Source organism: Ceratotherium simum, chromosome 34 (genome assembly GCF_057802395.1).
Source record: "Ceratotherium simum simum isolate JZ-2026a chromosome 34, ASM5780239v1, whole genome shotgun sequence".
Lineage (NCBI taxonomy): Eukaryota > Metazoa > Chordata > Mammalia > Perissodactyla > Rhinocerotidae > Ceratotherium > Ceratotherium simum.
In genome coordinates, this window is record NC_141933.1 from 15,607,291 (window position 1) to 15,631,142 (window position 23,852).

Consider the following 23,852-nt stretch of genomic DNA (forward strand, 5'->3'; position numbering starts at 1 on the left):
TGATCTATCAATAATTTAAAATTGCATTTAGCTGTCATGGTCATGCTTTAGATCTAAAGACTCATGGAAACAAGTTATTGCAATACTGAAATAAGGCACAGATTGATCATGCTGATTGATTTCAGCAGAGTCTTCACTCAATTTATCATTTTGATTCTATTTTCTCATTGCTATAGTGCAGCCACATAATTCCCAATTGATCCGCATGGAGAAGAGTACAGAGGTGACTGAGTTCCTTTTTGCAGGGTTAACCGATGACCTGGAACTACAGATCCCATTCTTCATAATCTTCTCTCTCATCTACCTCATCACTCTGGTTGGGAACCTGGGGATGATCAAGTTCATCCTGTTGGATTCTCGTCTCCACATTCCCATCTACTTTTTCCTTAGTAACCTCTCTCTGGCGGACTTGGGTTATTTGTTAGCTGTCACACCCAAGGTGATGGCAGGATCCCTCATAGGAAACAAAATCATCTCTTACAATGCTTGTGTCACCCAGCTCTTCTTCTTTGTAGTTTTTATCACTGTAGGTAACATCACTAATTGTTACAAAAATGCAAAACATAACTACAATGAGATATCGCCTTACACTCGTCAGAATGGCCACAGTTAACAAGACAAGAAACAGCAAGTTTTGGAGGTGATGTGGAGAAAAGGGAACCATCACACACCACTGGTGGGAATGTAAACTGGTGCAGCCACTATGGAAAACAGTGAGGAGATTTCTCAAAAAATTTAAAATTGAAATACCATATGATCCAGCAATCCCACTCCTGGGTATTTATCCAAAGAACATGAAATCAATAAATCAAAGAGATTTATGCATCCCTGTGTTATTCATCAGTAATGTCATCACAGTGTTATTCACAATAACCAAGATGTGGAAGCAATCCAAGTGCCCATCAACTGATGAACGAGTAAAGAAAATGTAGTGTATATATATATACAATGGAATGCTGCTCAGCCATAAAAAAGAGTAAATCATATCATTTGCGACAACATTGATGGACATTTAGGGTATTATGCTAAATTAAATAAGCCAGACAGAGAATGACAACACCACATGATTTCAATCACATGTGGAAGATAAATAAACACATGGATAAGGAGAACAGAATAGTGGTTATCAGAGGGGAAGGCGGTGGGGGCAGGTGAAAGGGGTAAAGGGCAGATAAAGGTGATGGATAAAAACTAGACTATTGGTGGTGAACATGATGCAGTCTACAGAAACTTATATATAAAAATGTACACCTCAAATTTACACAATGTTATAAACCAATATGACCTCAATAAAATAATTTTTAAAAATAGTGGACAAATACCAAAAATGTCATGAAATCCAGAAAATATCCAAATATTTTAGTAGTAAAAAGCCTGACACACTTTTACAACCTTTTTTATATTTTTTTAATATACTTTATTTTTAAAAGCTTTAGGTTCACAGCAATGTTAAGCAGAAGGTACAGAGATTTCCCATAGAACCCTTGCCCCAACACACGCATAGCCTCCCCCATTATCAACATTTCTCACCAGAGTGGTACATTTGATACAAGTGATGAAGCTACATTGGCACATCATTATAACCTAGAATCCATAGTTTACCATAGTGTTCACACTTGGTGTTGTACATTCTATGGGTTTGAACAAAATTATAATGACATATATCTACCACTACAGTATCATACAGAGTAGTTTCACTGCCCTAAAAATCTTTTGTGTTCGAACAATTTACAATCCTGCTTAAATATATTTTGCTGAGTTCTCTTCAATCATCTCTTTATATGACAATGACTCTGTAAGATCATTTTCTATAATGAAAAATAGAAAGATAATTCCATCTTTACTCTAGCCTGGTTGTTTGAATTTTTAAAAATTATGATTGGTAGTTTAGGAAAATTTCTTTCAGCTTCATAACTTGTTATTGGTAATATTCTGTAAAGTTTTGACTGCTGTCAAATTTGGAAAACTTCTCTGGGGGAGAACTTTCATTTTGTCTAGGATTCGATGAGAATAAAATCTTCCACTTATGATCTTAAAAAAAAGGATTCTCTCTTTGTCTTTAACTTTTAGTAGTTTGATTATAATGTGTGGGTCTCTTTAAGTTCATCTTACTTGGAGTTCTTTGAGCTTTTGGATGTTTATATTCATATCTTTCATTAAATTTGAGGAGTTTTTAGCCATTATTTTTCAAATGGCCTCTCTGCCCCTTAATCTCTTGTCTTCTAGGACTCCCACAATGTGTGTGTTGATCTGCTTGATGGTGTGTCTCAGGTCTGTAGGCATCATTCACTTTTTTCAATCCTTTCCTCAATTTCTCAGAATCAATAATCTCCATTGCCCTATCTTCAAGTGGCTGATTCTTTCTTCTACCTGCTCAAATTTGCCTTTGAATCCCTCTAGTAAATTTTTTATTTCAGTTACGGTATTCTTTAGCTTCAGGATTTCTTCTTGGTTTCTTTTTAGGTTTTCTGTCTTTATTGATATTTCTGTCTTGGTCATGCATTGTTTTCTTGACTTTCTCTACGTCTTCGTTTAGTTCTTTGAGCATTTTTAAAACAATTGTTTCAAAGTCTTTGTCTAGTAATATGCCATCATGTCTTTTTGTGTGTGTGTGAGGAATATTAGCCCTGAGCTAACCTCCCTTGCCAATCATCCTCTTTTTGCTGAGGAAGACTGGCCCTGGGCTAACATCCATGCCCATCTTCCTCTACTTTATATGGGATGCCACCACAGCATGGCTTGAAAAGCAGTGTGTAGGTCCATGCTTGGGGTCCAAACCCACGAATCCTGGGCCACCGAAGTGGAGCACGCAAGCTTAACCACTACACCGCAGGCTGGCCTCCATCATGTCTTTTTTAGGGACGGTTTCTGTTGATTTATTTTTCCCTTGAATTGGACATACTTTCCTGTTTCTTTGTATGCCTTATGATTTTTTGTTTAAAACTGGGCATTTGAATCTAACAATGTGGTAATTCTGGACGTCAGATTCTCCCCTTTCCCCAGGGTTTGCCGTTTTTTGTTATTGTTTTTGTTTTTTGATTGTTGTAGGCTATCTCTGTGCTGAAGATCACCCTGATGTGTAAACTTAAGGTCTTCTGAGGTCTTTTCTGAGCTTTCTCCTGGACATGTGTTGTCACTTCCTAATTGTCTCCATATATGCAGCCGTTTTTTAGTGTGCTAGATGTTAATGTCTGGCTCCCACAAGGGGAAAAGGAGAAAAATTAAGGGAGGAATTAAAAAAGGCACCAGCCACTTTAAACACACTGGAAGTCACTTCAGCTAAAGGACAAGGGGCTTGAATCAATAGAGGGAGGTGCAACAACAGTGGCTGCCTACCTTTCTGCTTGCACGTCTGTGATCAGAAGCAGCTGTCACAGCACAAATTCCCATTATTTGGAGAAGAGAGTCCTTTTTGCCCACCTTGTCTCTTGCAGGCTGTGTACAAGCTGCTCCATGAACACATGCACAGCATCTTGTCACATGGATGAGTGTGGGAAACAGGTAGCAGCTGCTGTGCTAAGAGCTGAAATTAACCAAAATTAACCACAATTTATCATCCAAGTATTCCCCTGGAAGTTGCAAGCCTTCAATAGCCTCCAGAGTTCCCAAATAGTTACATCAGACAGATTCTGCCAGTGTAATTATCTAGGTGAGGAGAAAGATTCTTTGTGCTTTCTTTTCTAGCATCTTCCCAGAATCCTATCCTCTCCAACTCCTACCTATGAGAATATATGAGATTTTCTTTAGGATACACAGAGATAATTCAGGATAACCTCTAATCTTAAAATTCTTCATTTAATCACTTCTGAATAGTCCCTTTTTGCAATATAAATTAGAGTTCATAGGTTCTAGGGATTGGGCCATGGATCTTTTGGCACTCTACTTTTAGCCTGTTGCAAGATTATATACAAACATTCTGTCCTATTTTTGAATATCTTGTGTAACCTAAAATAGTTGTAGAATTAATGAATCATTTACATATAATTAGAAACAGTTCCAAGAGGAGAAACGTTACCATAAAGACCAAAATGAATATTTGTGTTAAACTATACTGACCCACACATACCACCATAGGAATCTTAGGACACTCAAGCACAATCTTACTAATATTGAGATGTTGACATCTATTTTATGGAGATAACAAATTAGAGATGGGTGTACTTTCCTGTGGGTAAGTTTTGGATAATATTGGACTTCCTCAGGATCAAAATTAAATGCATACAGATTGCTCATTATACTAATATATTGAATGCATATTGTCCTTATTACTTACAGATGCTGTCTTATTTATATTTATATGGACTTTTAGAATAATTTCAGTTAATTATAATTCGTATGCATGCAGAAATTTTCCAATTGAAAAATGTTTTTATTTTCCCTCTATTTTTCTTCTACCCTGGCTCTTTTATTCTTTCAAAAGTTGTAATGTGAACATGGTGATTGTATAAAATGACTCAGTCAAGACAAAACAATTAATTTATTTCAGAGGTTATATTTATGTATCTCTAAATAAAATGTGTCAATGGAAAAGCAAATACTTTTATTTAAGAGTTTATCACTTTATTTTCAAATTAGGACACTTGGAACACATTTAACAAAACAAATAAATACCATTATACATAAATTTATGTTCTAATACTCCAATTAATTAGTTAAATTATTAAAATCAAAAACTATCCACATTTCATCACACACGGCAAATTTCCCACTCCTATATAAAGCACCCATACGAGGCACATGCATGCACTTCTGCTCATGGGCTCATTTGTGCCCCTGTTTTATGTTTATGTTTATAATGGCATGTGATAGAGCAAATACATGCAGAATGAGTCAAATATCCTTAATAAGGTTTTTTGACAAGCAGGACAGAAGATGTCTTATGATTCACCTTAGCCATTCTCATTCAGGTATTATATTTCTTGACATAATATTTCCCTTTTTCTAGACAACAAACTTTTGAAGAGAGAGGGTATCACTTAAGGAAACTAACTTCAATGTGGGCCTTAAAATATGACTCAGTGCATGGAGAAGATATGAAAGAAATGAAACTAGGTTACTGTGAATTCTACGACTTTAAAATCACAAACCTAGAGACAATTTTGCCTCCAAAAGAACCTTCAAGAATGCCCTCTTTACCTCCTTGTTCCTCAGGCTGTAGACAACAGGGTTGAGCATGGGGATGATCATAGTATAGAACACGGATGCTGTTTTGTCTGTGTCCATGGAATGACTGGAGCTGGGCTGGGAGTACATGAAGATGCCTGTCCCATAGAAGATGGAGGCTGCAGTGATGTGGGAGGCACAGGTGGAAAAGGCCTTCCCACGTCCTTCAGATGAGGACATCCTCAAGATGGTGACACATATCAATAGGTAGGATATCAAGATGACCAAGAGAGCAAAAAAGACATCGAAGCTGGCTACATGAACAAGAACCAGCTCACTCGCATGCCTATCAGAGCAAGACAGAGCCATGACTGCTGGAATATCACAGAAAAAGTGATGGACCACATTGGACATACAGAAAGAGAGACAGAATGTGTTCCCCACATGAATGGAGGCATTCAGGAAACCACAGACATAGCAGCCTAGGATCAGACGTGCACACACACTTGTCGTTATGGTGGTGGTGTAATGTAGGGGTTTGCACACTGCTGCGTAGCGATCATAGGCCATTGACGCCAAGAAAAAATTTTCCATAGTGGCAAATGCTGCAAAAAAGAACATCTGAGCAGCACATGCATTGTAAGAGATGACCTGGTCTACTGTAATAAACCCCGCCATGACCGTGGGAGTGACAGCTGAAGAGTAACACAAGTCTACCAGAGACAGGTTACTGAGGAAAAAGTACATGGGAGTGTGTAGATGTGAGTCCATGAGAATCAACAGGATCATCCCCAGATTTCCAACCACATTGGCGAGATAAATGAGAGTGAACATTATAAAGAGGGGGACCTGCAGTTCTGGGGCATTGATTAGTCCTAGGAGGATGAAATGTGTCACTTCTGTCATATTGTCCATTGATGTTATTTGAGAATCATGAGAAGTCCTGAAGCAAAGTGAAATGAAAGACGAGTGTTAAGTGGAAATTGAAACATGTATATACCATGTGCATTATTTCATTACAGCAATAATATATATTTCTAGATTCTCCATAACTGAAGCATGAGCTTAGCCACAAAATTTAGTACATAAATTATCTGCAGAGTTAAAAAATTTGAATTGGAAGATCTTTATGGATTATGTCCTCAGTTTAAAATTTTTTTTATTCATAAACTGAGATTTGGAAAATTGAATGACTTGTCCAAGATGATGTCTGAGATGTTATATTCAATTTTCCTATCCTAGTCAAAGTTTACACTACTACATTGCTCATATGCCAGGACTGCTCTAGACACTTTTCATGTATATCCATTGATTTCTCTCAGCAATATTATGAGGTTGATTAGCTGTTACTTTCCTTTAAAGTTGTATGAGGCACAAGATACTGAGTAATTTATGCATGTTTACACATTAATGGCAAGCCAAGCTTTGGATCCAAGTAGAGTGTTTCCTATGTAAAATGATATTAGTTGAATTTAAATCGAACCAAATTTGACTCAACTTACAATTACTCATTGTCTCCATTGGTCCAAACTCAGTGTTTGGGGTTTAACAGTGAGGCAACTGAGACTTACATGCACAGTCCATGTGGTGGCACACCTGGAGCAGTAGGGGCATGTACAACCAGGGAGGCAATTCTGAGGGGAAAGCAAGGGATCAAATATAGAGCTTGGGCTTCAGGATGCAGTGCATGTCAGCCCTACCACTCACTACCTAGGAATCACTAATACTAACCTACCTCCCCTGAGCTTAATTTTATCCATTTACAAAATGATGATAGTAATGAGATCTAACTAAAAGTATTATTGTAAGAATTAAACAAGATAACGCATTAAAAAAACAATGAGTAAAATATTGAGGGTTTGGTATAACATGATTAATGTTAGCCATAATATTATTTTTAGGATGGAACTGTGGTCTCTATGTTGGTTTGGAAAAGGTGGGTGGCGACACACAGGGCTTCAAGTGTGAGTGAATTTTGAAATCTCTTACCCTCCTTCTTCAATTTGCCCTTTCTCATATCGTAGGACCACGAGATTTTCTGTGCTCTCCAGTAACTTCCACTCTGTCCTTGCTCCACTCATACAATTGGTTGCTTTAGCCTTTCTATGTAGCCATTTGTTTTAATTTATTCCTTAATTTATCTTTTAAATTGCATTAAAACTGTCTCCTTCTCTTAAACTCTTTCTTTTTTTCATTTACTGTCATCCCATATTTGAATCCCAGAGATGGATGGTGAAAGTTCATGGTTCGTGGCTTGCCTTTAGCCTACAGATCTCTTTTTGTGGCAAACTACGTGTTGTTATATATTTTATATGAATCTGTTTTTGTATAGGAACAGTATTTTAATTCTTTTTATTTGAATCTGAATCCTTTAGAAGGGCATCCATTGAATGCTGACAATTATTTCCTGCCATCTTCCTCCTAAACTTTTGGAAACTTCACTTTACAAGACTAGCCCATGACTGCATTGTGTTAGCCCACCTTAACATAAATAACCACTCTTAGCATATACTGTGTGCTACAACAAATGCTAAGTGATTTATATATATAAATATGTGTGTGTAAGGTTGGTAGTATACTTATTATTTTACCATTAAAGAACTGATGACTTGTGAAGTTAGGTAATGCTCTACGATTACACAGCTAGTATAAAGATTTAAACCCATTTTTGACCTAATCAGAAGCCTATGTCTTAGCCACATCACTGACAACATGTGTAGATATGCTAGAAATAATAAGGATGAACTTCTGGGAGAAATGTGAAAACAAAATTTAGATTTTGCTGTTTCACTTTGGTACCTTTTGTAGTTTAAATGAGGGTCATTTCACTCTCTTGTTTTTTCCCTTTACCTCCAATAAGAGGCTGACATATAGGGAACAAGACAAAATTACCACCTAATCATAGCATCATCTGTAGTAATTCTTTCATTAATCTTTATAGAGGAGAAGCACAATGATGTTTCATAAGTATCATCTAACTTTCTACTATGGAAGTTTTGACATTTACTCACCAGCTTCAGTTTTTAAGGAAAACATTCAAAACTTCTATTTCTGTACTCAAAAAATCATAGTAGGTGTAGCTACACCACTGCTCTTGCATGAATTATTGTTTCCACTTAAAGCATATATTGAAGATAAAAGCTTACCGTGTTGCTTAAAAAGAAGTGACAGTCAATCTTCAATAGCAGATTTGAAATAAAAAATTCAGCCATGGACTAATGCACAAATAGTGTTAGAGAAGCTCTCTCAAGTAGTGGTCAAATGTTCTGCAGTCTCTAAGGCAGAGAATACTGGAGGAAAGAACATTAACATGGATTCAAGTCCTGAATCAACTCTGCAATCTTTCTGTGCCTTTGGAGGGGCCACTTATCTCTTCATTTGTAAAATGAACGTAATAAAATTACCTATCCCACATAATCCAAGGAATTGTATATGTAAATAGCAAATAAGGAAACATCGATAAAATAACCTGGTGAGCTAGGGGGTTATCATTTTAAAATCACTCAATATAATTTTTACTTTGGAGTGTTTCCTTGGCCATGGCTGCAGGCTCATAGGAAATCTTAAGATTGTGAGAAGGTCTGCATATGCAAACAACTATCAACATTCAGATGAACACGTGATGATCAAAGAGGCTAGGACTAAAATCTGGTCCCTCTGAAATAAAGTCACCTGGAGTTATGTTGGATTTCAGATGCTAATGAATGGAAACACACAGTGAATTATAGAGACATGGAACTCTCAGGAGATGTGCCTAATGAGAACATCTACAGCTTCTCTTTCCACTTTCCTAGGGAAGAAGTAATTAAACTGCCTGGCAGACCAAGTTGGATATTTTGAGTGTGCATGTATGTTTTTGCATTGTTATTTCATATTATTTTTATTTTTAATTAGTATACAAGGAACAAATAGCAACGTGCTCACTTTTCAGCATGTAGTTCTAATAATTTGATCGTTAATCTGCATGTAAAGTCATGTAACCACTACCACAACCACCCATAATAAATTTCCCTGAGCTTCTTTGTAGTCAACACTTTCTCCGACCCACTGCCCTTCATAACCACTAAACTGTTTTCTTCTACATAATTTTGCGTTTTCAATAATGTCCCTAGCTAGAAACCGAGAATATGTAGTCCTTGATTCTGGCATCTTTCACTTAGCATAATTCAACTGAGGTCCATCCATACTGTTACATGTACCAATAGTGGAATTTTTTAATTGCAGAGTAGTATTACATAATATGAACTTTTTACTTTGTGTTTTTCTTTCTTCAGTTGTGGACTTTTAGTGTTGTTTCCAGTGTTTAGTGACTACGAATAAAGCCGATCTAAACATTGGCTAAGATTTTTGTGTGAACATAGGTTTTATTCCATTTAAGTAAATGTCTAGGAGTTGGATTGTTTGGTCATTTGGCAAATATACTTAATTGAATAGAAAGTGCCAAACTGTTTATGGAAATGGCTCTATCAACTTCAATTTCCAACAACAAACACATTCTAATTTCTTCACATTTTTGCAGAAGTTGATATTTTAAAAATTTTAATTTAGAGATCTTGTGTCAAGATGCCAGTGTAGGCTGACTCTGAACTCACCTCATCCCACACACACAATTTTACAACTACTCTTGGAACAATTACCCCTGAGAGAGATCTGAAAACTGGATAAAAATAATCCCCACAACAAGGGACAGTGCTGACTGAGGGGTAAGAGGAAGAAATTCCTTTCTGGAGAGAAAAAAGCTACCTTCTAGCCACAGTGCATCATGGCTGGCTGGGAACAATCTTAAGGTATAAAGCCTTCCCTGGGGGATCAGAGTGGGGGAGCTTTACTACATTTAGCAGCTTTTGAACTCAGCACAATCAAGACAAGTGTCATAATATCAGGCATTGATGGTTATTAACAACAATGGGGAATACATCCAGAAAAGTTTTCAGACATAGGGGAAAAGAAAAGCCTGCTCTTATAGGGCCCATGCACAAATTCATCCATTTCAGAAAGCAACCTAAAATCACCAGAAAGAAAGTTGCACAGTCCTTATGTGAAAAGAGACTCATTTGATAGGCTCTGGGTGCATCTTGGTGAGAGGTGGGACCTCCCCAATCTGGGACCATCTCCCCAGGGATTGAGACATTGGCAGCAGCCATTATTGTGACCTACTACAGGCATGCTGACACTGACACTGGCAGATGCCATTGGAGTTCTTCCCATGGTCTGTTAGTGCAGGGGTCTGTTACACCAACTAGAGCACTGATTTAATCCAGCTCAGCCAGGGCAGGCAGCCTACCCTAGGGACTGGCCCCACCCAACAGCAAGCCCTTCGGCAACTTGTGGGCCCACATAGGCATGGTGCCTGGAACCTGTGCAGCTTGGTGAGTGAGTCTGACTCTATAGGGCAGGGCACTCATGAGGAGAGGGCCTGCCTTGATGGAGTGTGTGGGACCTCTGCAGCAGGGCAACCAGAACTGCTTCAGTGGGTCAGAGTGTGTGCACAGGCTTGTCAGCTGCAGCAGACTTGTGCTTCTCAAACAGCCACAGAGGGGATCAGCCCCATCTTCCAAAGCCTGAAAAAATTGGATACTCCCATGCCTGGGGCCAGCGCCACTCAGCTGCACTCCTGAGAGAGCTGGCAACAGCCTTGCAGGCCAGAGGCCTACAGCAATTGTAAGCCCCTGAGCCTATCAGACAGCCACACTTGGGGCCTACTCACTTAATAGAAAAACTGCAGCAGGAATATGCTATAAGACCTTGCAGCCAACTGTGCGGGGACTCCCCACACCCTATAAAGTGACTGAAGGCACCATAGCAGCCACACGCAGCTGAGCATTACAACCAGCCAGCCAGGAGGATAGCCTAGACTCCCTGGGCACCTGCAGCAAGAACAACCCAGCCACAACAGAAGGACACATGTAGCCCACACAGGGGATACTCCTAGAACATTTGGAACTGGTGACAAGAGGGAAGCACACTGCTGGGCCTCATAAGGCATCTCTTACACAAAGCCACCTCTCCAAGATCGGGAGACGTAGCTGAACTACCTAATACATAAATATAAGCACAGAGAAGGAGGCAAAATGAGGAGAAAAAGGAATATGTTCCAAATAAAGGAGTAGGACAAATCCACAGAAAAAAACTAAATGAAACAGAGATAAACAATGTACCTGACAAAGAGTACAAACTAATGGTCATAGGATGCTCTCTGATCTTGGGAGAAGAATAGATGAACTCAGGGAGAACTTCAACAAAGAATTGGAGAAAATATAAAAAAGAACCAATCAGAAATGAAGAATACAATACTGGAAGTGAAAAATTAACTAGAGGGACCCAATAGCAGAGTAAATGATACAGAAGAATGGATCAGCATGATGGACAAAAGACTAGAGGAAATCAACCAGTCTGAACAGAAAAAAGAAAAAGAATTAAAAAGAACGAGGATAGTCTAAGGGACCTCTGGAATGACACCAAGCACACTAACATTTGTATTATAGGTGTCCCAGAAGGAGAAGAGAGAGACAAAGGGGCAGAGAATCTATTTGAAGAAATAATTGCTGAAAAGTTTGCTAACCTAAGGAAGGAAACAGACACCCATTTACAGGAAGCACAGAGAGCACCAAATAAGATAAACCCAATTAGGCCCACGTCAAGACACATTATAATAAAAATGTCAAGAATTAAAGATAAAGAGAGAATCCTAAAATCTGCAAGAGAAAAACAACAAGTTACATACAAAGAAAACCCCATAATGCTATCAGCTGACTTCTCAGCAGAAACCTTACATGCTGGAAGGGAATGGCGCAATACATTTATAGTGCTGAAAGTAAAAAACCTACAACTGAGAATACTCTACCTGGCAAGGTTATTATTCAGAATGGAAGGAGAAATAAAGAGTTTCCCAGAGCAGCAAAAACTAAAGGAGCTTATCACCAAGAAACCAGCCTTACAAGAAATGCAAAAGAGACTTATTTAAGTGAAAAAGAGAAGACCACAAATAGGAATAATAAAATTATCATAAAAAAATAAAACAATAAAATCACTGGTAAAGGCCAATATACTGCAAAAGTAGCCAATCAGCCACCTATGAAGCTAATATGAAGGTCAAAAGACAAAACCACTAAAATTATCTGTTTCCATGACAAGAGAGTAACAGATATACACACACGCACAAAAAAGAGGTTAGATATGATATCAAAGACATAAAATGTGGGGCTAGCCTAGTGGCATACTGGTTAAGTTCGCGTGCTCTGCTTCAATGGCCCAGGTTTTGCGTGTTCGGAGCCTGGACATGGACCTCCACACTGCTCATCAAGCCATGCTGTGGCAGCGTCCCACATACAAAATAGAGGAAGATTGACACAGATGTTACCTCAGAGACAATCTTCCTCAGGCAAAAAGAGGAAGATTGGTAACAGATGCTAGCTCAAGGCCAGTCTTCCTCACCAAAAAAAAAAAAACATAAAATGTGGGAGGAGGGGAGTAAAAGAAGGATAATCAACTCCAGGCAGTAGCCTGTCTACAAAAATTTGGGTCCCAGCTCCAACCTCTAAGATTCTGAAGTCTAATAACCTATCTCTTCACTTTGGTCCCAGTCCCAGAGATGGGCATTGATTCTTGCATTACTGTGTTACCTCAGTGTCCCCTTTATCCTTGTTTAGTTCTCCAATACTTGTTCAACCAAACAATGCCTTATATTAATTTTTTTTGTTAAAGTAACTGGTCTAAGTATAATTAAAAATGTAAATATTTTATGTTTTCTCTCTAGACTCTAATGGATATATAATTCTACCAGTAATTGGTGATTGTACTGTCTCCAGTTTGGGCTATTATGAATCATGCTGTTGTGAATGTTCTTGTACATGTCTTTTGGTGACTGCGTGCATATACCGAGAAATGGAATTGCTAGGTCATAGGGTATGTGTGGTCACGTTTAGCAGATACTGCCAAAAAGTTTTCAACGTGGTTGCACCAATAATTGCATTATTTTAAGGCATCCCCAGGATCTCACACCTGATTCTCAGAACTTTTAAAATTTAGAACAAAAGTCAATAAACTCTACACTATTATAATTTTAAAAAAAGGTAATATTTGCATATGTAACTATCCCTGTTTAAATTTATAAGTCCACATACCTCCTTTTACACCAGTGGAGATGAGAATGGGAGGAAAGCCATCTTCAGGAATAAAGTTCATTGAACTTCCAACAAGACTTCCAACCTGGGTTGTACTCCCAGAGAATAGAGAAATACGCATCTAGGAAAACCAAATCAGCTAAGTGAGCATTACATAAAGTTCAAGACTTTGGCAGAATAATGTCAAGAATATAAGTAGGAATTTAAGTGAAAATTTGGAATTCATACTTTTTGAAAGATAACACAAGATACTCATTAACCTGTGGTTTCCCAAAGGACTGGGCTTATGCTATTAAAATGTTTCTAATTCTATAGTTTCTGCCTTTGGCATCATCATATCATAATAAAGAGAGAAGAGGACGTGTAGCTTGGGATAAAGCTCCCTTTACCCAGGTTTTTTTGCCATATAAGAAAAATATTTTTAAAAACTGCGGTGGCAATAGAAACAAAATTGCAATATTATCTCATAATTTCTGAATTTTTAATGCCTTTGGATCTACTTAAGATCTCATTTATATTGCTTTTTCAAATTAATGTTGAGGATAGTGGTGATGGTTGTACAGCAATGGGAATGTACTTAATGCCACTGGATTGTGCACTTAAAACGGTTAAAGTGGTAAATTTTATGTTATGTATATTTTACCACAATAAAAAAGAGATAAAATTAACTGAGAAAATACAGAAATTAAAATAGATCATTTTCCACTTGCTATGCAATGAAATAAAACTTCAATTTCACTTTTCTTTGCATTAATATTCATATATTTAAAAAAATATATTGTTGCAAAACACATTTTGGGTGGGGTTAAGTCCACTTAATTAACAATTTACTGGAATATGCTCAAACATCTATTAAAATGATGCTCTCCTCTCTACATTCTTCCTAACTTAAGTAAGAAAAAGAAGCTTTAAACAAGTTAAAAGAAAAGCACTTAAAAATTGTTTTTCAATACATATGAGAATGTTCACAGCTGGTTTATTCCTAACAGTCAAAGACTGGAAACAATCCAAATGTCCATTAACAGGAAAACAGGTAAATTGTGGTATATCCATGTGATGGAATACTATTCAGCAATAAAAAAGTATTAATTTTTTGATGCATATGACATGGGTAAATCCCACAAATATTAGGTTGAGTTTAAGAAGCTAGATACAAAACATTATATACTGTATGTTTCCATTTACATGAAGTTCAAAAACAGACAAAATTAAGCCACAGTGACACAAGTCAGAATAATGGTTACCTTGGGGAAAGAGGGGGAGATATTGACAGAAAAAGGGCATGGGGAACCCTCTGGAGTAACAGAAATGTTCTCTATCTTCACCTGGGTGGTGGTACATGGGTGTATGTGTGTATATATATGTACCTGTGTATGTATGTATGTGCACACGTATGTATATATATGGTCATTGAGTTGTTTCCTAAACATTTAATGTCTTTTAAGTACTTTTGCTATATATATTTTGTACTTGAATAAAGATTAGAACTATTTACAAATTTTTTAATTTAATTTTTGTTTTATTTTCATTTCTGCTCTTTCTCGATGATGTCTCAATAAGTCTCTTTAGCAAAATCTTTTTTTTTTTACTCCATTTGCCTTAATACCACAGTTATGGCCTGGAGGTTTTTTTTTTTTTTTTTTTTTTTTTTAACTGACAAAGGAGATAGACTCATTCTTTCCCGTCTACAGTCTCCTCTGAGCCCACATTCCCAAGTAGAATTATTATGCCTTTCTCATTACAAGCATGTGTAGGGCTTATAAGTTTGTTTTGCATGCTAAAGTGGTTAGCCTCAAAATGAATAAGGAATTTATTCATAAAACTTCAGCTTCTCATCTTTAAGGAGAAGGCTAATAATATCACGCCCTCAATGGATTGTCAAGAAGATTATCAGATCACATACATAAAAAGCAGAGAAAAATCTCTAGCACATATCAGGCGTTCTATAATGTTAAATATTAATATTTCATTATTGATAAACATTGATAATCATGAGTCGCAAAAATGATGATGTTAAAACATTTACTCTGCTTCCCCATAGGTGCCTGCCCATTATAAGTAGGCCGAGACATGCACTAGTTGTAGACAACGGACTGTAGAAAGAATTGATATGTCATTTCTGGGTAGATTGAAGCATACACATTACTTGCTTGTTATCTTTCTCCTGCCATGATAATTGAAGAGGCTTCATGTTTGAACAGGCATAGCTATAGATGGTGAAGCCTTTATCACCCTTTAGTGATCACGTAGAGGGGGTTCTCCAATTTTCCAGACACCTGTGTGATGGATATTTGGTAGCATAAGTGAGAAATATCTCTGTACGGGGCTGACTAATGGCCCCAAAACATATCAGGTCCTAAGCCCTGGAATCTGTAAATATTACCAATGGCTTTATAATGGTTATTAAGTTAAGGGTATTGAGATGTGAGATTTACCTGGACTATTTGGTGGGCACTAAATGTAATAATCAGTGTTCTTATAAGAGAGAGGCAGGAAAAATGGCAGATCACTGTATTTCAAGGGCCCATTCCTCTATAAAAACATTGAAAAATCAAGCAAAATCTCTCAGAATCAACTTCGTCAGAACTCCTGAAAATAGTTATAGGTTTACAAGTGAGTGCTGAATCAAGAGAAACATGACCTAAATGTGGTACTTAAGGAAATCTCTGTCAAACTACTGCCTGACCACAAGCACAATTGCAGAGACTTCAGAGATCACACCTGACAAAGAATAAAGTCTTTTAAATTATTTTAGAAAACTCACTAAACGAACAGCAAGTAACAAAAAAAAATTTTGGGAAGAGAGAAGAATATGATTTTCATAGTGGTAAACCTATAATATTCAAAATGTCCAATTTTCAACAAAAATTAATAGACATGCAAAGAAACAATAAAGTACATACCATTCATAAGGAAATAAAGAAATTGATGGAAACTTTCTCTGTATGAGTGCAGGTATTATTATTAGAAAACAAAGATTTTAAATAAGCTATCTTAAATATTGTTAAACAGCTTAAGTTATATTGGTAATATAATGAAAGGAAACGAGGAGAATGAATTTTCATTAAATAGGGAGTATCAATATAGGTAGGAATTTAAAAAGGAATGAGCTAGCATATCTGAAATTGAAAAGCACAATAAGTGAAATGAGAAATGCACTAGAGTAATTCAACGCTGATTTGAGTAGGGAAAAGAAAGAATCATTGAAATTAAAGATGAACTAATTGAAGTAATCCAGACTGAGGAGCATAAAGAAGGAATGAAGAAAAACTGAAAAGAGCCTAAGAGACATATTAGATGCCATCAAGTATGCCAACATATGCAAAATGGGAGTTCCAGAAGAATAGGAGAGTTAAGGAAAAGGGCAGAAAGTTAACTACAGAGGTAAATATAAGAGCAAGAATTTTTTATTTTTAGATTGTAACTCCTATTTCTCCTGTATGATTTTATTTTATTTTATTTTATTTAAAGATTTTATTTATTTCCCCCCCCCAACGCCACAGTAGATAGTTGTATGTCATAGCTGCACATCCTTCTAGTTGCTGTATGTGGGACGCAGCCTCAGAAGCAGTGTGTCGGTGCGCGCCCGGGATCCGAACCCGGGCCGCCTACAGCGGAGTGCACACACTTAACTGCTAAGCCACGGGGCTGGCCCTCTCCTGTATGATTTTAAATACAGTGTATAAAACAATAATTATAAATCTATATTAATGGTACAAAATATATAAAGAGTAGTGACAATAACAACATGAAGTGGGAGGGAAGTAGTTATATAGAAGGGGAGTTTTTATATTATCAACAATACTTTGGCATTACTTTAAATTATTATAAATTTAGTTGTTAACATAATGCCAGGATGATCACTAAGAAAAGTAATATGAAAATGAGAAGGGAATCAAAGGGTACACTGAAAAAGTCAATCAAATACAAAAGAAAGCAGTAATGGAAGAAGAACAAAAATTATAAGACATATAGAAGACAAATAGCAAAATGGAAGACGTTCTTTCTTAGCAGTAATTACTTGAATGTAATTGGATTAAACTCTCCAACAAAAGAAAGTGATTGGCAGAATGTATAAGAAAACATGATTCAACTATATAGTGTCTACATGAAACCCGCTTACATCCAAAGACACAAAATATGTGAAAGTGGAAGAGTGGAAAAAGCTATTCCACGCAAATAGTAAACAAAAGAGAGCTGGGCTGGCTATGCTAACATCAGACATTTTTCCAAAACAAACATAAAGATCATCTTTCCATTCTAATAGTAATTTTATAGCTAGTATTCACGGAACTGCCAAACACCCAAAATTTTACTTTTTTTAATATGTCACCTTATTTAATTCTCACAATAATACTATAAAGTACATCTCATTATTGCCTTAATTTTGAAGATGGAAATATGAGGTTCAGGGGAGTTAGGTAAGGATTAATGACTCCTCCTATTTAGGTAGTAAATAGGAGGCTGATATGCACCTCATCCCAGAGCCCAAGCTCTATACAAATGCTTTGCCTTCTCTTCAGAATTGCCTCTGCTGGTTGTACGTGTCCCTATGGCTCCAGTTATCCTACTACGTCTACCACGCACGTTTCTCAATTACTTCACTACAAAACCCAAACACTGAGTTTGAACCAATGGAGCCAATTGTAATCGTAAATTGAGTTAAATTAAATTTAATTTAAATACAATTAAGACCATTAGCCTAGAAACTACTCTGTGTGAGTTCAAAGTTTAGCTTGGGACAAACCATGGCTTGTCAATTAATATTCATTTATATACAAAAAATTACTCAACCTCTTGTGCATAATCATATAAATGAATGTAATAACGAATCAAACTCATAATGTTCTTGAGAGGATATAATGAGTATACATTTAAAGCGTCTAGAGTAGTCCCTGCCAGGTGACAAACGTAAATATATGCTTTTACTAGGCTTGGGAAAAGTGAATTGGCAAATGTATTCATTTTGGACAAGTCATTGATCAACTTATTTAATTTTATATATGTAAGTTTACAGACATAAACTTTTTAAAAATTGAGGAAATGATCCATGAAGATCCTTCAGATTCAACGATATATAAATCTATATATAATTAATGCACTGTTTTGTTGTCAAGCCCGTTTTTACCTGGATACTCTTGAAATGCACATTATTGCTATAACGAAATAATAATTATTGAATGTACACTTTTCAATTTAAATTTCTTTGCCTATCACTCTGTTTCTATCTTCTCATAACCACAGAGCATTTTGTGATTCTCAACATTGATGAAGAACAGTACAGAAGTGACACAATTCATCCTCCTAGGACTAACTAACGACCCAAAACTGCAGGTTTCCCTCTTTAGAATGTCCACCCTCATCTATCTCATCACTCTGATTGAGAATTATCATGTTGATTCTGTTGGACTCTCATCTCCACACTCCCATGTACTTTTTCCTCAGTAACCTGTCTCTGGTAGACTTGTGTTACTCTTCAGCTGTCACTCCCACAGTCATGACTGGCTTTATTACAGTAGACAAGCTCATCTCCTACAATGCATGTGCTACTCAGGTGTTCTTTTTTGCAGCATTTGCCACTGTAGAAAATTACTTTTTGGCCTCAATGGCCTATGACAGCTACGCAGCAGTGTGCAACCCCTACATTACACCACCACCATGACAACAGATGTGTGTGCAAGTCTGGTCATAGGCTCCTATATCTGTAATTTCCCGAATGCCTCCATCCACATAGGAGACACATTCAGTCTTTCTTTCTGTGGGTCCAACGTGGTCCATCACTTTTTCTGTGATATTCCAACAGTCATGGCTCTGTCTTGCTCTGATAGGCATGTGAGTGAGCTGGTTCTTGTTTATGTAGCCAGCTTCAATGTCTTTTTTGCTCTCCTGATTATCTAGATATCCTACCTATTCACATTTATCACCATCCTAAAGATGTACTCATCTGCAGTATACCAGGAGGCTTTATCAACATGTGCCTCCCTCCTCACTGCAGTCTCTGTCTTCTATGGAATTATCATCTTCCTGTACTTACAGCCCAGCTCCAGTCATTCCATGGACACAGACAAAATAACATCTGCGTTCTATAGTATGATCATCCCCATGCTCAACCCTGTGGTCTACAGCTTGAGACACAAGGAGCTCAACAGTACATTCACAAAGGTTGTTTTAGAGGGTAAATTGTCTTTAGGACTATAATTTTTAACATTGTACATGTGCATTAACCTAGTTTCATTAAGGCCACAGCGAAATTAGTTTCCTAAAGTGATATTCTTACTTATTCAAAAGTCTCTTGCCCTGAAAAAAGGAAACATTATGACCAGAAATATAACACCTAAACAAGAAGGCTAAGACATCTTGGGGCCTGCTTGTCTAAAACCTTATTAGGGATATTAGTCTATTCGCTTGTTCTACATGCATTTTTTCTACCACATCGATACAAATACATGTAAAATAGGGGCACAAATGAGACCATGAACAAAGTGCATGTATGTGCCCCATGAGGATACATACTCATTGGAGTGGGAAATTTGCCAGAATTAAGTGGAATCATGCAAATTTTCAATAATAATAATAATTTAAATATTTAATTCATGTATTAGAATATAAATTTGTCTATTTTTTTTTATTTAGTTGAATGCTATTCTAAGACTCCTAATTTGAGAATAAAAGTGATATACTATTAAATAAAATTTTGTGCTTTTTTGGGGCACATTTTTTCAAGAGATACATATATAGCATCTTGAATTAATATTTCTGTCTTGACTGAGTCATTTTATAGAACCATCATGCTCATATTACAATTTTCAAAAGGATACTATAGCCAGAGTATAAGAAAAATGGAGGAATAATAAAAATATTTTTCGATTTCTTCAAATGTTACTACCAACTTTCACACTATTGAAAAACTCACTGAAAACCAATAATGTTGTATATTTTGCTTCTGGCAATACTTTGAAATTGTTAATGTTGGTATTTCATGTTTACTTTTATTGATTTAAATTGTCTTTTGTTACTCCCTCATTCTTCTTTTTTTTAATTTATTTTTAATTTTTTGTTTATTGCAGTAACATTGGTTTATAACATTGTATAAATTTCAAGTGTACATCATTATACTTCTATTTCTGCAACAAAAAGAATAAAATACCTAGGAATAAACTTAACCAAAGAGGTGAAAGAGCTGTACACGGAAAACTATAAAACATTGCTGAAAGAAATTGAAGAAGACACAAAGAAATGGAAAGATATTCCGTGCTCTTGGATTGGAAGAATTAACATAGTTAAGATGTCCATACTTCCTAAAGCCATCTGTAGATTCAATGCAATCCCTATCAAAGTTCCAACAACATTTTTCACAGAAATAGAACAAAGAATCCTAAAATTTATATGGAACAACAAAAGACCCCGAACAGCTAAAGGAATCCTGAGAAAAAAGAACAAAGCTGGAGGTATCACACTCCCTGATTTCAAAATATACTAAAAAGCTATAGTAACCAAAACAGCATGGTACTGGCACAAAAACAGACACACAGATCAATGGAATAGAATCGAAAGCCCAGAAATAAACCCACACATCTATGGACAGCTACTCCCCCGTTCTTTTACCCTACTTCATTCACACTGATTTTCTTCCCATTTCTTCATAATCTGACAAACTCCAAACATGTTCCTGCCGCAGGGTGTTTGTACTTGCTCTTCCCTGTGTGGAATGTTCCTTATTCCATTATGTCTTTGGTTAAATGTATGCTATGATAGGTTTCTTTCCTGACCACCTTTATAAAATAGCCACTCTTTACTAGCCATGCACACTATCCTTTCAGTCTGTGTTATTCTTCATAGTCCTTATGAACCATCACCTACTGTAAATTTATTTGTTCACTTATTTGTTATCTATCTTCCCCAACTAGAATTTAAACTCTGTGAAAGCAGTGGCTTTATCTTTGTTTGCAACAGGATCATCAGTAGATGCATGAGTGTCTATTTCATAGTAGATTCTCAATAAATATTTGTTAAATGAATGAGTAAAATAATTAAGCTTTGAGTCCAACTGTATCAATATGTTGAATCTTTAGACCATTGATGATTGTAGTGTATCATCCATAATGTAAACCTTCTAGATAGATGTATCGTGCATTTCAAGAAGCACAGCTGACTTTCTGCCTTGCTGAAATATTTTTACCTACATTCTCACTCACTGCTTACACTCCAGTGTTTGGACACAATGATTTCCTGGATTCCATAATCAAGAGAATCATCTGAAACTATTTCATAATTTTTACTTAGAAGTGATGTCTCATTAACTGGCAAGTAATAGATCAAATAAATACTATTTAGTAAATCATAAAAAGACATTAAATATCAGATTATTTAAAGGTTTAGTATCTTATTTTTGAAAATTACTTCTTACATATGAAATAAAATTTAAAAGATTCTAAATATCTATATAGACTATAAACATGATGATATCTGTCAATAACAAAGATAATGTGCTTTCAATATCCTGGTATAATGCACAATCTTTGTGCTTTTAATTTTGATCCTCGGGGAGCTCCATACTATACAAAAACTACCCACATAAATGTGTACCCTTGTCTAATTTGTTATCTCTATACAATAAGATGCTTCACTATTTCAATATTTGTAAGATTATGCCTGACTATGCTAATATTCTCATGCTGGAATTAAGGGGCAGTGTAATATAACACAAATATTCACTTTTACCTTTATGGTGATGTTTCTCCTTTTGGAACCATTTCTAATTATTATCTTAAATAATTATTTAATTTTGGAATTATTTGAGAGTTATAGAAGATTTTCAAAGACAGTGTAGAATGTTCAATGTAACCTTGTGGCAGTCTGCAAAAGATCATCCTAATTCCTGGAATGTTCCAGTGTTAACTTATGGCCTAAAAGGACTATAAAGATATGATTAAATTAAGGATTTTATCTGAGATTATCTGTGTGGACCATAAAGTCACTCCCATGTATACTTATAAGAAGGAACCAGAGGTATTTGACCACAGATAAAGAAGGAGTAGGCAAGGTGACCTCAGAAGAAGAGATTGAAGTGATGTGACCACAAACCATGGAAGGCCAGCAGCAGCCAGAAGATGGAAGAGGCAAGAAACAGATTGTCCTTTAGGGTCTATGGAGGTAGCATGGCTCTTCCAACACACTGATTTTTGTTCAAGGAAACTGATTTTGCATTTTTGGATTCCAGACTGTGAAAGAATAAATATGTGTTGTTTAGGCTTCCAAGTTTGTGGTAATTTGTTATAGCAACTCTAGGAAACTAACAAAACTCTCGCCTAATTTTCCTTGGCATGTAATCTTGTAATACTATGGTACATTTGTAAAACTAAGAAACCTAGATTGGCACAATATTATTTGTTAAATTTCAGATTTTATTCAGATTTCTTTAGTTTTTCCACTAATATTCTTTTCCTCTTCCTGCATTTAGTTGTCATGTCTCCTTAATCTTTTTTAGTCTGTGACAAGCTCTCTGTCTTTCTCTGTTTTTGATGACCTTGACTGTTTTGAGGAGTACTAGTCAGGTATTTCATAGAATGTCCTTCAGCTGTGATTTTCTGATGTTCTCTCATGATTAGAATGAGGTTATAGTTTTTAGAGAGTAATAACACTAAGGTGAAGTGTTCTTCTTGTCACATCATAGCAATGGTACATGCTGTCAACATAAATTATCACTGACAATGTTAACCTTGATCACAAGTGCTAGATAAAGCTTGCAAGTTTTCTCCCTTTTGTAGAGTTACTTTTCTCTCCTTTTTCTGTATTTTATTCTTAGAAATAAGTCACTAAGCCCAGCTCGCACTTTAGATGGTGGAGAACTAAGCTCCATCTCCTGGAGAGGGCAATATTTAAATAACTTATTTGGAGTTTTTCTGTTACCAAGACTTGTCTCTTTTCCCTCAATTATTTATTTACTCAATCATTTATTTATATTAATATGTTCTAATTTATTTATTTTATTTTATGGGTAATAACCAATACTAGGTTACTTATTTTTTTGCTCAAATTTTTCCACTGCCCCCATTCAAAGCTCTTCCGGATTGCTTCTCTGTCCCTTTGACATAGCTTCATCTTTTTGTTTTCTGAGTATTTCCTTACTTTATGGTACTGCACAATGCTCTAGGATCAACTTGTATTTTCTCTACTCCTATCACAGAATTGACTATTTCTACAAAGAGCTCTCCTTTCTTTTATTAAAGAATGGTATTTTAAAGCCAAGATTTGGATGCTGAGTGTGCTTGCTGATAGTGGAGTGTTGCCTCTAGGCTGTCTTGTCAACAGAAGTAGGAGGTACATATCTATGTAGTCTGTATATATTCATAATTATACTTATTTCTATACCTGTCCATCATATCTATGTTAAGTTAAACACGAGCGCATACTGCTGTCTCTGACTTTAATCTATTTCATCCCAACTTTCCCCCTTTCTGATCTGTGTCTTTCATAACTGAAAGTGAGAAACTTGGCTCTCAACAATCCCTGTTCATTAGTTTATTGGTGTGATTCCAGTTTACAAGTAAAGCAGAGTTCCATAATTGTTAATCTATACCCCTGTGAGAAACAACTTTAGTAACTAAAGTATAGTATATTTTTTAT

At 36.2% G+C, this 23,852-nt stretch overlaps 1 protein-coding gene and 1 pseudogene across 1 annotated transcript; one reads left to right on the plus strand and one right to left on the minus strand.

Annotated features, from left to right (window-relative positions):
* Positions 1–205: 205 nt before the first annotated feature.
* LOC101395786 (olfactory receptor 5B3-like) lies at positions 206–19,424 on the plus strand (annotated as a pseudogene).
* LOC106803037 (olfactory receptor 5B3-like) lies at positions 5,080–6,021 on the minus strand. The gene has a single exon (XM_014793172.2). It carries the CDS (start codon positions 6,016–6,018, stop codon positions 5,080–5,082), a length of 939 nt encoding a protein of 312 aa, XP_014648658.1. The 5' UTR covers positions 6,019–6,021.
* Positions 19,425–23,852: the final 4,428 nt, after the last annotated feature.